Genomic DNA, 13,409 nt, shown 5'->3' on the forward strand with positions numbered 1-13,409 from the left:
CCTTGGTCGCTTGGGGGATGACATCATCGCCCAAGGGGCAGTTTTAATGTGAGGTCAGAGACGGTGCCAGCCAACCATGGCCCTCTGTCATGTATAGTTAATGAGGTTTAATTGACTGACTCAGAAGTGGCTTTCTGAGCCTGGTGATCTGTATTGATCTTCTCTGCTGTGAACTGATAGGTGTGTGTGGATTACTGTGTGGGTGTGTCTCGTGTGTGTCGTGTGTGTGTGTCTCACGTGTGTGTTTCGTGTGTGTGTGTCTCATATGTGTGTGTGTGTCTCGTGTGTGTGCTCTGTGCCCCCCAGGCTAAGACCCTCAGGAAGCTCATCCAGCAGACGTTTAAGCAGTTTGCCAACATGAACGATGAGCAGAGCATCCTGCATTTCCTGTCCATCCTGGCCCCCGTGCAGCACTTCCACCAGGAGTACTTCACCTGCGCCCTGGGAGTACGCACTGCTTACACTGCTCCACTGTTACACTGGTTATACTGTTACACTGGTACTACTGGTGAGAGAGGTGGTGTTATTCTGGTTCATCCAGTGATACCCTGATCTTCCCATTGCAACACTGCAGTTAGAGACGAGAGAGGAGAGAGACCTGTGGGACTCTGGTTCCTTCTGTCTGTAGGGAAAATCCAAGTCCTGTGTTACACTGCCCCCTGCTGCTGGTCTGGAGAACTGCGTCTTGGTGACAGTTTAAGTGTTGTTCCTCTTACGGACAACAGGGGGCTGTCTATGGACTTTTCTACTGTCACAAGCCAACCCAGTCTCATACTTCTGACATGAGTATAAACTGCACGTAAAACAGGGATTTGGCGTATATATGGCACGCAAAATAGAAGTGTAAACCCGTGTCATAGATACGCAGAAATATGAGATTGGGTTGCACAAGCTGTTGATGTGATTATTTATAATTGACTCAAGTGAACTCATCTTTCATTCTGCCCCTCCCTCCCTCCCTCCTTCCCTCTCCCCCTCCCTCCCCCTCCCTCCCTTCAGTCTAGCTGGGTGATCCAGGTGGAGCTTGCCATCGGACCAGAGGAAGGCATCAGCTACCTGACAGACAAAGGCTCCACGGTGACTGTTCACTCTTTCCCTCTCTCCCTCACACACTACCTCTCTCCCCCACACACTACCTCTCTCCCTCACACACTACCTCTCTCCCCCACACACTACCTCTCTCCCCCACACACTACCTCTCTCCCCCACACACTACCTCTCTCCCTCACACACTACCTCTCTCCCTCACACACTACCTCTCTCCCTCACACACTACCTCTCTCCCTCACACACTACCTCTGTCCCCCACACACTACCTCTCTCCCTCACACACTACCTCTCTCCCTCACACACTACCTCTCTCCCTCACACACTACCTCTCTCCCCCACACACTACCTCTCTCCCTCACACACTACCTCTCTCCCTCACACACTACCTCTCTCCCCCACACACTACCTCTCTCCCTCACACACTACCTCTCTCCCTCACACACTACCTCTCTCCCCCACACACTACCTCTCTCCCCCACACACTACCTCTCTCCCCCACACACTACCTCTCTCCCCCACACACTACCTCTCTTCGTCCCTCCCTCCCTCACAAACTCAATCCCTCCCTCCCTCACACACAACCTCCCCCATGCTTACTCTTACTCACACTTAGCCATTCATATATTGATCCATTTACAATAATCTGTTGAAATAATGCGGGTTGAGTCCGTCCAGTCTGATAAACATCCTGCACATTCTTTCCCACATCCTGGTGCCCTCCCCCCTTCCCCTCCTCCCCCCACAGCCGACCCACCTGGCTAACTTCTCCCAGGTTCAGTCCATCCAGTACTCATGCCTGGAGGACAGGGACAGGAAGGGCATGCTGCAGCTGAATGTGGCCGGGGCCGCGGAGGTACGACCTCACCCCGACCTCACCACGACCTCACCACGACCTCACCACGACCGTGGGACAACGACAGCATGACTGCGACACCACCGGAAAACATGACCACGGCAACATGACCATCACATCACCACAACACCACCGCAACATGACAAACAACATGACTACAACACCACCGCAACATGACCACAACACCACCGCAACATGACTACAAGATGACCACCACACCATATAAAGGTATATACATGCTGTATGGATGTCCCATTCGGCTCTGCAGTTTGGTGACTGTAATGGTTCCCCATAGAGGGCCCTCTGGTGAGGGAAGGGTTTGAGTGTGACACCTCTATCAAGAATAGACTCTTTCACACACTATCACTGCAGTTAAGAGGACATTATGGTGTTGGCACAAACACTGACGCATACAGACACTTCCACATACTGATACACACACACACACACACACACACTGACGCATACGCACATGTGCTCATGCACACACACACACACACACACACTCTGGATTGCCTAAGACATGTCTAGCTATGACTTCCTCAGAGCTGCGCTGATTCATTTCTGCAGGAAAAACGGGCAAATCAAAACAGAAATGTGTGAGTGCGTGAGTGTGTGTGTGTGTGTGTGTGTGGCAGAGGGACAGAGATGAAGGAGGTCCCCTTGACACGAGGGGACAGCTGCCGACCACAGTCTGTGTGGGAGTGTGAATTTGAGTGTGTCATTCTCTCGACAGGGTCATAATGCTCCTTTGTGTGTGTGTGTGTGCGTGCGTGCGTGTGTGTGTGTGTGCGTGCAGCCCTTGACAGTGACCACCTCCTCCTTCACCACAGCTGAGAACATGGCTGACCTGATCGACGGGTACTGTCGCCTCTTCAACTCAGCCTCCCAGACCTTCATCATACGCCCTCAGAAAGGTACACACACTCTCTCTCTCTCTCTTGCTCTCTCTCACACACACACACAGAAAAATCAAGCCTGTGTGTATTCTGTGTTGAGGTGTGTGTGTGTGTGTAGTTACATGAACGTGTTGATGTGTGTGTTTGCGTCTCCAGAGGGAGAGCGAGCCCTGCCATCCATCCCCAGGTTAGTCTCCCCTCTCTCCTGCTCTCTCTCACACACACACTCTTACATACACACACACACACACACACACACTAAACACACATTCAACATACAGACACTCTACACAAACATTCAACATGCGCACGCACGCACACACACACACACACACACACTCCCACCCAGAGCTGTGGGAAAGGTTTCATCTAGACTCGGGGAGTGATTCTACTTACAGTCACAGAGGGTATTGGTCAACCTCTAACGAGGCCCCTCCCTCCCCTCCAGACTAACCAATCATGAGAAGAGGATTGAGGTGGTGAGGACCATCTCTGTCTCAGGTAAGATCCCCTATGTGTGTCTGTGTCAATAGTGTATTCTACCACCTCTGTCTCTCTCTCTCTCATATTCAGGATCTCTCTCTGCCTCATGTGTACCCTATCCCCACCTCTTCTCTCTCACATTGCCCCCCCCCCCCTCTCTCTCTCTCTTGCCTGTGATTGGCTGAAGACTTTGTGACACGGGCGTCACCTAAGCCACCCAAAGCGCGTCGCTTCCTCTTCCCATTTGTCCTCTGCTCACATGACTCTCCACACAAGGGTACCTCTGATTGGCTGGCTGCTGTGTGCCTCTAACCCTGCCTGACACATACACACACTCACACACACTGTATGCCCGCCCCCACACACACACACACCCACACACGCATACATACACATGCACACACACAGACAGGCTGGTCCAGGTATTGAGTGGAGTGGAGTTAACTGAACTAAACCCTGACTAGGTTTCTGCTCGGTGGGGTGGGGGTGGGGGGGTCATATCTATGGTTTAACCTCCCTCTCTCCTTCTCTCCCTCTCTTATTTTCCCTCTCCTCCCTCCTTTCCTTCCTCCCCTTTTCCCTTCTCTCCTCTTTCCTACTCTCCTCCCTCCTTCCTCTCCTCCCTCCCCTCCCCTCCCCTCACCCCCCTCCTCTCCTCCCCCCTCTTCTTCTTCTCTCCTTTCTGCATGCTCTGTTCACTACCGGACCTACAGAAGACCTTAGTGGGGATGGTAAAGTTTGTCATTTAATTCTTTATTCACTCTGTCTTTCTAACACCTTGGGATGGTGGGTGTGTGTGTTTTGACGTGTGTGGTGTGTGCAATATGATGAATTTTCTTTACAAATGTAATTGTTGCATGTCTGTTGCCTGTCTCTCTGTCTAGAGTTTAGTCAGTCCGTCAGCCAGTCACACAGCCAGCCAGTCACTGAGACAGCCAGCAAGTCAGTCAACCACCCACCCAGCCAGTCAGTCAACCATCCAGCCAGCCAGCCAGCCAGTCAGTCAGTCATCAAGACAGGGAGAAGCTGGTCTGGCCCAGGCTATGACTATGTGGAACCACACATTCCTGTAGCTATAACTAGCTAGAGAGGGAGAGAAGGAGGAAGGGAGGGAGGCAGAGAAAGAAAGAGGGGATTTAACTCTATCCCTGCATACCCACTCTCCTACCTACTCTCCCATAACTACTGTGATTGGACAGACAGGAAAACGCACAGCTGTGATCACACCAGTTGTGATCACAGCTGGACAATATGTGTGTGACTGTGTGCCACTGTCTGCCTCTCAGTCTTTCTCTGTTTCTAGAAATAAATGCCCCTCCCTCCCTCTCAGTCTCCCTCCCTCTCTGCGAAGCAGCATGGTTATTTTCAGCCTGGTTCTAGTTTCTGCTGTGGAAGGATATGTGTATGGCTGTGTGAATGTGCAGGTCGTGATGAGGTTAAACTGACGTGTGTGTGTGTGTGTGTTCCTACAGAGACAGACGACTATGCTGAGATCATAGACGAAGAGGACACCTATACGATGCCCTCCAGTGAGTACGCCCCCCACACACACGCACACACACACATACATACATACAGATATACACACCACACATACACTCGTACAGACAGCACACACACAGTTACACACACCCACGCTATCACACACACACTCATACTTTCACACACACATGTACACACGCGGGTTATGTTAATATCCTGCTGTACCTTGGCAAAGCCCTTCCTGTTCTCCCTTCTTTCTCTCTCCTCTCTCTTCTTCTCTCTCCCTCCTCTCTCTTCTTCTCTCTCTCTCTCTCTCTCTTCTTCTTCTCTCTCTCCCTCCTCTCTCTCTCTCTCTCTCTCTCTCCCTCCTCTCTCTTCTTCTCACTCTCTCTCTCTCTCTCTCTCCCTCCTCTCTCTTCTTCTCACTCTCTCTCTCTCTCACTCTCTCCTCTCTCTTCTTCTCTCCTCTCTCCCTCCTTTCTTCTCTCCTTTCTCTGTTTCTACGTTCCTCTACGTGTGTATTCCTGTCTGTATTCCTTTTGTATTGTGTGTGTGTGTGTGTGTGAATCTGTGTGTAAATACAAACACTGTGTATATACAGTATATATGTGTGTGTGGATGTGCAGACATGTGCGTGCGTGTGTGTGTGTGTGTGTGTGTGTGCTGTTCTGACCTGTTCTTAAGCCAGCCCTGTGGTTTCTCTCTTTACACCCACCAGTCAGCTATGGAGTAGACGAAGGTAACACTCTCTCTCTCTCTCTCTCTCTCTCTCTCTCCACCTTTTTCCTCTTTCTTCATGTTTCTCTTAGTGGTGTGTGTTTTAGTGTGTGTGCTTGTCGTAGACGAGGGGTGCTGGAGACTGGTGTTCTGTTTGCTCTCCAGCACCAGAGCTCAATCATCCCTCTAGAACGGTTCTCATCCACCCACCCACCATATCATCCACCCACCCACCATATCATCCACCCACCCACCCACCATATCATCCACCCACCCACCCACCATATCATCCACCCACCCACCCACCATATCCATCCACCCATCCCTCCATCCACCCACCCACCCATCCATTCACCCACCCACCCACCCACCCAGCCACCCACCCACACACCCACACACCCACCCACCCATCCCTCCCTCCCTCCCTCCCTCCATCCATCCACTCATCCACCCACCCATCTATCCACTCATCCATCTATCCATTCATCCACCCACCCACTCCATCTGTTATTCACTCTTATCTTTCCTGTCCTCTCGTACATGTGTCCATACTACACCTCACTCAGTGCTCGAGGGGCCTGCCAGTGTGTGTGTGTGCTTTGCATTGGACATGCCTGTGGATTGGGGTGTCGTAGGACCAGGTAGCATTCTGCCCTGTCTGAAGTAATGACAGTATCTAACCACATCCCCCTGCCTCCCCCTCTCCCCCCCCCCCTCCAGCGAGGGACTACGAGATCCAGAGGGACAGGGTGGAGCTGGGGCGCTGCATCGGGGAGGGTCAGTTTGGAGACGTCCACCAGGGGGTCTACAGCAGCACGGTACACCTCCCTCTGATGAAAACGGCATGATGATGATGATGGTGTTGATGATGATGGTGTTGATATGGATGATGATGATGGTGTTGATGACGATGGTGTTGATATGGATGATGATGATGGTGTTGATGATGATGGTGTTGATATGGATGATGATGATGGTGTTGATGACGATGGTGTTGATATGGATGATGATGATGGTGTTGATGACGATGGTGTTGATATGGATGATGATGATGGTGTTGATGACAATGGTGTTGATATGGATGATGATGATGGTGCTGACGACGATGGTGTTGATATGGATGGTGATGATGGTGCTGACGACGATGGTGTTGATATGGATGGTGATGATGGTGCTGACGACGATGGTGTTGATATGGATGGTGTTGATGGTGTTGACGACACCTCCACAGGAAACGGCATCTCGGAGTTGTTGATAATGATGATGATACTGATGATGTTGCTGATGTAATCTCCATGTGTAACCCTGCATGTTGTTGTGTGGATCAGGAGGACCCAGCTCTGTCTGTGGCCATCAAGACGTGTAAGAACTGCACCTCCGACAGCGTGAGGGAGAAGTTCCTCCAGGAAGCACGTGAGTCCCGGAGCCCTCAAACCCTGTCACCCCGACACTCGCCTCTCTCTCCTCCGTGTTTCACCTGTGTGTGTGTGTGTCTCCAGTGACCATGCGCCAGTTCGACCACCCCTACATCGTGAAGCTGATTGGCGTGATCACGGAGAACCCTGTGTGGATCATCATGGAGCTGTGCACCCTGGGGGAGGTAGGTGACCCACAGGAAGTGACCTCAGAGCTGACCTCAGTGCTTCCTGTTGCGTGGGACAGAGAGGGCTCAGTGGTGTTCTCCTCTCCTCCGCAGCTGCGTTCCTTCCTGCAAGTGAGGAAGTACAGTCTGGAGCTGTCCACCCTCATCCTGTTCTCCTACCAGCTCAGCACCGCCCTCGCTTACCTGGAGAGCAAACGCTTTGTACACAGGTGACACACACACGCTCACAGACACACACCCCCCCTGTCGTTATGTTGCCTGTGTTTGTCCAATGTACCACATGTATATTATCAGGTCAACTGAAGGTGTGTGTGTGTGTCTCCTCAGGGACATTGCCGCCAGGAATGTTCTGGTAGCTTCCGTAGACTGTGTGATGCTCGGAGACTTTGGTCTATCTCGCTACATGGAGGACTGCTCGTACTACAAAGGTAAACAACTACCAAGATAAAAGGAGAAGGAGGAGTGAAGTCTCTGTTTGGTTACTTAATGTTGGTGATTGCCACCTAAACAAGTCAGTTGGTGCACCAGTATCCAGATGACCAAATGATGTAGAATGCTAAAAAACAATGTAGTATGTCTCAATACCCATACTACCAGAGAGTACTAAGGTCAAATAGGAAGGATGATACACATCAACTGTTTACCCATGAGACTTGTTTGTTTTGAGGACGTATAATCAATCGATGTGTCTTATCCTTAATATATTGAGCCTAGTACACAGAGGAAGTACACAGAAAGGAAGTTTACTGTGCTTCCTGTCTGTGGTGGTGTATCACCAGTGTACCTGTCTTTCTAACCCCGCCACCTCGGTCTAGCCTCCAAGGGCAAGCTGCCAATCAAATGGATGGCCCCGGAGTCAATCAACTTCAGACGCTTCACCTCAGCCAGCGACGTTTGGATGTTTGGTGAGTGTGTGTGCTCACCTCTCCTTCTCTCTTCAGATGTGTGTGTGTGTGCTCACCTCTCCTCTCTCTCTCCAGGTGTGTGTGTGCTCACCTCTCCTCTCTCTCCAGGTGTGTGTGTGTGCTCACCTCTCCTCTCTCTCCAGGTGTGTGTGTGTGGGAGATCCTCATGTACGGCATCAAGCCCTTCCAGGGGGTGAAGAACAACGACGTGATTGGTCGGATTGAGAATGGCGAGCGATTGGCCATGCCCCCGCAGTGCCCGCCCACCCTCTATAGCCTCATGACCAAGTGCTGGTCCTACGACCCCAGCAAGAGACCCCGCTTCACCCAGCTCAAAACCCAACTCAGGTGGGGCTGGATATGTGTGTGTGTGTGTGTGGGGGGGGGGGTTGTGTATGTGGAGGTGTGATGATGATGATGTATACGTGTGTGTGTATATGCCTCTGTGTGTGTGTGTGTGTGTGTGTGTGTGTGTGTGTGTGTGTGTGTGTGTGTGTGAGAGAGAGCAGCACCATCCTAGAGGAGGAGAAGGCCCAGCAGCAGGAGAGAGTGAGGACAGAGATCAGGAGGCAGATCACAGTCAGCTGGGACTCTGGAGGCTCTGAGGAGGCCCCTCCCAAGGTAGCTTCTACTCCCTCCCTCTCCTGTCCTCCCTCACCTCCTCTCTCGTACCTCACCTCACCTCTTCTCCTCCTCTTCCCCCTCCCCTCCCTCACCTCCTCTCTCGTACCTCACCTCACCTCTTCTCCTCCTCTTCCCCCTCCCCTCCCTCACCTCCTCTCTCGTACCTCACCTCACCTCTTCTCCTCCTCTTCCCCCTCCCCTCCCTCACCTCCTCTCTCGTACCTCACCTCACCTCTTCTCCTCCTCTTCCCCCTCCCCTCCCTCACCTCCTCTCTCGTACCTCACCTCACCTCTTCTCCTCCTCTTCCCCCTCCCCTCCCTCACCTCCTCTCTCGTACCTCACCTCTTCTCCTCCTCTTCCCCCTCCCCTCCCTCACCTCCTCTCTCGTACCTCACCTCACCTCTTCTCCTCCTCTTCCCCCTCCCCTCCCTCACCTCCTCTCTCGTACCTCACCTCACCTCTTCTCCTCCTCTTCCCCCTCCCCTCCCTCACCTCCTCTCTCGTACCTCACCTCACCTCTTCTCCTCCTCTTCCCCCTCCCCTCCCTCACCTCCTCTCTCGTACCTCACCTCACCTCTTCTCCTCCTCTTCCCCCTCCCCTCCCTCACCTCCTCTCTCCTTTCCTCATCTCTACTCCCTCACCTGTTCTCTACTGTCTCACCTCCTCTCTCCATCCCTGACCATCCCTTTCTCCCTGCCTCACTCTCCCTCCCTCCCTCTCATTCCTCTCTCCAGCCCAGCAGACCAGGATATCCCAGTCCGCGCTCCAGTGAAGGTTTCTACCCCACCCCGCAACACGCCGGACAGCACAACCACCACCAGGTAGGTTCCGCACAACCACGACACAATCACAGAGGGACGGAAAAAGAAAGACGAAGATGGAAATGAGTAGTTCTTCAGGCTCCTCAGGGAGCAGGCTGACAGCAGACATTTCCTCTAGCTTCCTGGTTCTGGTCTGGAGGGCTGGGAGTGGAATGGCCTGTTGACAATAGCTCAATAGAATAGATCCATGCTCAAAAATAGGTTATTTTTTAATCTGATCACTGCCCCTCTCCTCCCCTCTACACCTCTCTTCTCCCTTCCCTCTCTGCTCTCCCTCAGGGGTACCCCAGCCCCCATGCGCTGCCCCCCCAGTCTGGGGGAGGCTACCAGGCTTCTCTCCTGGACCCCCTCGATGTCTGGTCCCCCCACCGGCCCCAGGATGCCCCCGTGTGGTCTTCCAACATGGAGGTAGGATGTCGTTAGCGTCCTAGTGCCCCTCTCTGTTAGCGTGCCGCTCTGGAGGAAAATGTCTGCTAAACGACTCGTAATAGAAACGTAACAGTCGTTGGTCAATCTGAACCGCTTTTAGCCAGGCTCCTCTCAGACGCATGAACACGTCACCCTCATCACCACTGCCACCTAACCAACCCCCCTCTCTCTCCCCTCCAGGAGGAGAGGTTGATCCAGCAGCAGCATCAGATGGACGAGGACCAGAAGTGGCTGGAACAGGAGGAGAGCCTCCAGGTGACGTCTCACACGAGAGGGGGGGAGGGGGTGTGTGTGTGTGTTAACCCAACGTTCTGTGTTGTTGTTTTTAGAAGCTCGAGTCCAGGAACTCTGGAGGCAGCATGGAGGATGCCACTAACACAGTCAGTTCCCATGATGCTCTCTGCTTGTCACACACACACACACACACACGCGCGCTCACATGCGTACACACTCATGCACGCACTTACTCTCATACACTCACTCACAACTACACACACTAATGTGTTTCCGTCTCTCCTCAGATGGGTAGCCAGCACATCTACCAGCCTATTGGAAAACCAGGTAAGACTCACCTGCACACACACACACACAGCCATACAAAGAAACACACACACTCAGATAAACACCAATGTATACACACTCACACACACTAACCTGTGTCTTTGATCCCCCCAGAGCATGTGGCCCCCCCTAAGAAGCCCCCTAGACCGGGGGCCCCCAACACTCTGGCCAGCCTCAACCCTGCGGACAGCTACAACCAGGGAGTCAAGGTAACCAGCCAACCAGCTGCTGGCTGGCTATACCTACCTACCTACCAGCCAGCCAATCAGCTGCTTGCTATACCAGACAGCCATACAAGTAAAGGTTCTAGAGTATTAGAAGTCAGTTCTAAGGAGAGGTTAGGGTTGGATGTTGTCATTCCCAGCTCACAGCTTGTTGGGTTGATGTCACTGCATGCCTGGTTCCTGCTAACGCTGACTCCCTCCTCTGTTCTGCTTCCCGCCCCCTGTTGTCTGTGTAGCCTTGGAGGGTAAGCACTGTTCGTGTCATTCTCAGTCTGACCACTAGATGTGGCTCTGACACCCACCCTCACCCCCCACCTTAAAGGACTGGGGAGGGGAGGGGGGGGGGAGGTCAACAGTAAAACTGTGCCCATGTTTCCATAGAAATACCAGTCAACAACCAGGTAGCAAAAACACATTCGGGTGATTTGGATTGCCAATTCATCTAATTAAAATCCTAATCAATCAAACTCTGTCAGTTAAGATCCTAGCCAAGTTCCTCATCAGTTCGACCCATGGGCCTGTTTGCTGTTGACTCCTCCCCCTGGGGTCAGGGGTGTGTAGCGCTGTAGTCATAGTTACCATCACTAACTTTACCTTAGATGACAGCATACTGCTGTAGATTATAGTTGTAGATTACAGTAGATTACACTGTTCACCAGAAAGACGTTTCTACTTCTCCCTCGCTTTTTCTCTCCCCCTTTCAATTTCTTCCTCTCCTTTCCACCTCTCCTCTTCTCTCTATCCTCTCTCCACCTCCCTGTCTCCCTACTTCTCTCTCCTATCCCTCTCTCTATAGATGGACCTCTCTGAAATACTCTGTAGGGTCTCATTCTTCCATGTCGATGAACATATCTTGTAATGCCATCTAGTGGTCACACCAGGCACCTCCCTTTGGTTCCCTCTGGTGGTAAACATGAGTATGACCAGACATGATCTTATTGGTGGTTGGTGGTTGACCTGCGACAAATGTGGTATCTTGATTGGCCTAGATTCAGCCGCAAGAGATAAGCCCGCCCCCCACAGCCAATCTGGATCGCTCTAACGACAAGGTGTATGAGAATGTAACGGGATTGGTCAAGGCCGTGATTGAGATGTCCAGTAAGATCCAGCCGGCCCCCCCTGAGGAATATATCCCCATGGTGAAGGTAGGAGACGAGGGAGGGGGGAGGGAGCCAGGGCCTGCTAACCCTGCTCAGTAATTAGTCTGACCATCAATAATCAATCAAAGAGTCTGCTCTAAGACGAGGGTCTTCATCTCTCCCTCTACAGGAGGTGGGTTTGGCTCTGAGGACTCTGCTGGCGACCGTAGACGAGACCATCCCTGTGCTTCCTGCCAGCACTCACAGAGAGGTACACACACCTGGAGAAACACACACACACATCTGGCCCCTTTCAGATCACAGGTCGAAGAATAATAATGATAGTGATAAGACATGCAGAGAATATCCTTTCTAGTGTTGAAAAATGAATGGCCAGCCCCCAGAGCCCCCCTGAGAGCTGACCTGTTCCTCCCTCCCTCCTCTCCTCCAGATCGAGATGGCCCAGAAGCTGCTGAACTCTGACCTGGCGGAGCTGATCAGCAAGATGAAGCTGGCCCAGCAGTACGTGCTCACCTCTCTGCAGCAGGACTACAAGAAGCAGATGCTGACAGCCGCCCACGCGCTCGCCGTCGACGCCAAGAACCTCCTGGATGTCATCGACCAGGCCCGGCTGAAGATCCCCGCCCAGACTCACCCTCACTAGCCCCGCCCCCCCGTCACCACTGGGACGTCCAGGAAACAGCTGAGATTGACAGACTGCTCATCGACCTGGACACTTGTGGGACAGTCATCCCCCCCCCGCTGTTGAGGGTGTGGCACTAGCGCCCTCTGGGCCCACCCACACCTCAAAGCCACCATTCTACTCGTTGTTAGGCTGCATCTCCTTCGTGACAAACGTTTATTTTTGTAATCCCGAGACCCCCCCGACCCCACCTCCCATCCGTATCTTCCAGAGGGACTGACAACCCAAGGAGAGCTAGGTGGAACCCGAAGGACTGTGTTCTCCAGAGAACCTAGGAAGGGTTCCAGTCTCTCTTAGTCCCATTCTGTCATAGTGTACTGCCTAACCTGGACTAGGATTAGAGACCCGTTTGATTTTCTGTATTTTGCGCTTTTCTTTTTAGCATTCAACGTATACTCAGGCACCTCCTCCACACAAGTGAATTACGATGAAACAAAAATACTGACTTTTTATCAAAACACAAAATGTCACATGCCACTTTTTAAGTTAACTAATAGTAAATATATGAAGATAAACTATATTTTTAAGCATTCAGCATTTCTGGGAAGTTGTGCCATCTCGTTTAGGACTAAAGGGGGGAGGGGCTTGTTTCTCAGTGGGAAGCACAATTGAGCTGACCAATCACAACGTGCCAAACAACCAACGTTAGGCTGTTTTGTTACCTTTGTTGCTAGGCAGAAGGGGTCAATATTAACCAATTAACTTACCAAAATACTTTATATGCATGTTACTATTGCAGCTGAAAATATGTCTTTAGCTGCAATATTGACATCCCATAATAAACATGAAGGATTTCCAGACATCAGCCTCTCCCCGACTGAGCCCTCAGGTGACCTCAGCCCTGATGAGTACAATCTACCACACCGCTCCGCATTCTGACTAGAAATTATTCTCAGGAAGAATTACCTGTACAGTTCCTTTAACTAATAAAATATGTTATCGTTCTTCTGGCTGAGCGGCTTTGTTACAAATTA

The 13,409-nt window shown here is 51.9% G+C and overlaps 1 protein-coding gene across 3 annotated transcripts; it reads left to right on the forward strand.

Moving 5' to 3' along the window:
• The first annotated feature begins 294 nt into the window (after positions 1 to 294).
• Positions 295 to 12,489, forward strand: ptk2aa (protein tyrosine kinase 2aa). Of its 3 annotated transcripts, XM_062486478.1 has the most exons (27): positions 295 to 447; positions 1,000 to 1,077; positions 1,796 to 1,903; positions 2,703 to 2,820; positions 2,959 to 2,989; positions 3,251 to 3,303; positions 3,473 to 3,562; positions 3,999 to 4,016; positions 4,758 to 4,814; positions 5,486 to 5,506; positions 6,205 to 6,302; positions 6,813 to 6,897; positions 6,984 to 7,084; positions 7,181 to 7,296; positions 7,415 to 7,515; positions 7,903 to 7,992; positions 8,136 to 8,340; positions 8,502 to 8,613; positions 9,353 to 9,439; positions 9,719 to 9,847; positions 10,049 to 10,123; positions 10,198 to 10,248; positions 10,390 to 10,429; positions 10,544 to 10,638; positions 11,643 to 11,798; positions 11,923 to 12,003; positions 12,184 to 12,489. In XM_062486478.1, exons 1-27 carry the CDS (start codon positions 358 to 360, stop codon positions 12,394 to 12,396), a joined length of 2,499 nt encoding a protein of 832 aa, XP_062342462.1. In that variant the 5' UTR covers positions 295 to 357; the 3' UTR covers positions 12,397 to 12,489. The 3 variants fall into 3 exon arrangements, with proteins under 3 accessions (XP_062342462.1, XP_062342463.1, XP_062342464.1); XM_062486479.1 differs by lacking the exons at positions 3,473 to 3,562; positions 3,999 to 4,016; XM_062486480.1 differs by lacking the exons at positions 3,473 to 3,562; positions 3,999 to 4,016; positions 5,486 to 5,506.
• Positions 12,490 to 13,409: the final 920 nt, after the last annotated feature.

This window comes from Osmerus eperlanus, chromosome 20, assembly GCF_963692335.1.
Source record: "Osmerus eperlanus chromosome 20, fOsmEpe2.1, whole genome shotgun sequence".
NCBI classification, from domain to species: Eukaryota; Metazoa; Chordata; class Actinopteri; order Osmeriformes; family Osmeridae; genus Osmerus; species Osmerus eperlanus.

Excerpts from the sequence above, each read along its gene's own strand:
- ptk2aa (XM_062486478.1), top strand. The coding sequence starts at position 358 with ATGAACGATGAGCAGAGCATCCTGCATTTCCTGTCCATCCTGGCCCCC. Across the intron at positions 7,516-7,902 it reads GGACTGCTCGTACTACAAAG|CCTCCAAGGGCAAGCTGCCA; the intron begins GTAAACAACTAC and ends ACCTCGGTCTAG. Across the intron at positions 7,993-8,135 it reads CAGCGACGTTTGGATGTTTG|GTGTGTGTGTGTGGGAGATC; the intron begins GTGAGTGTGTGT and ends CTCTCTCTCCAG.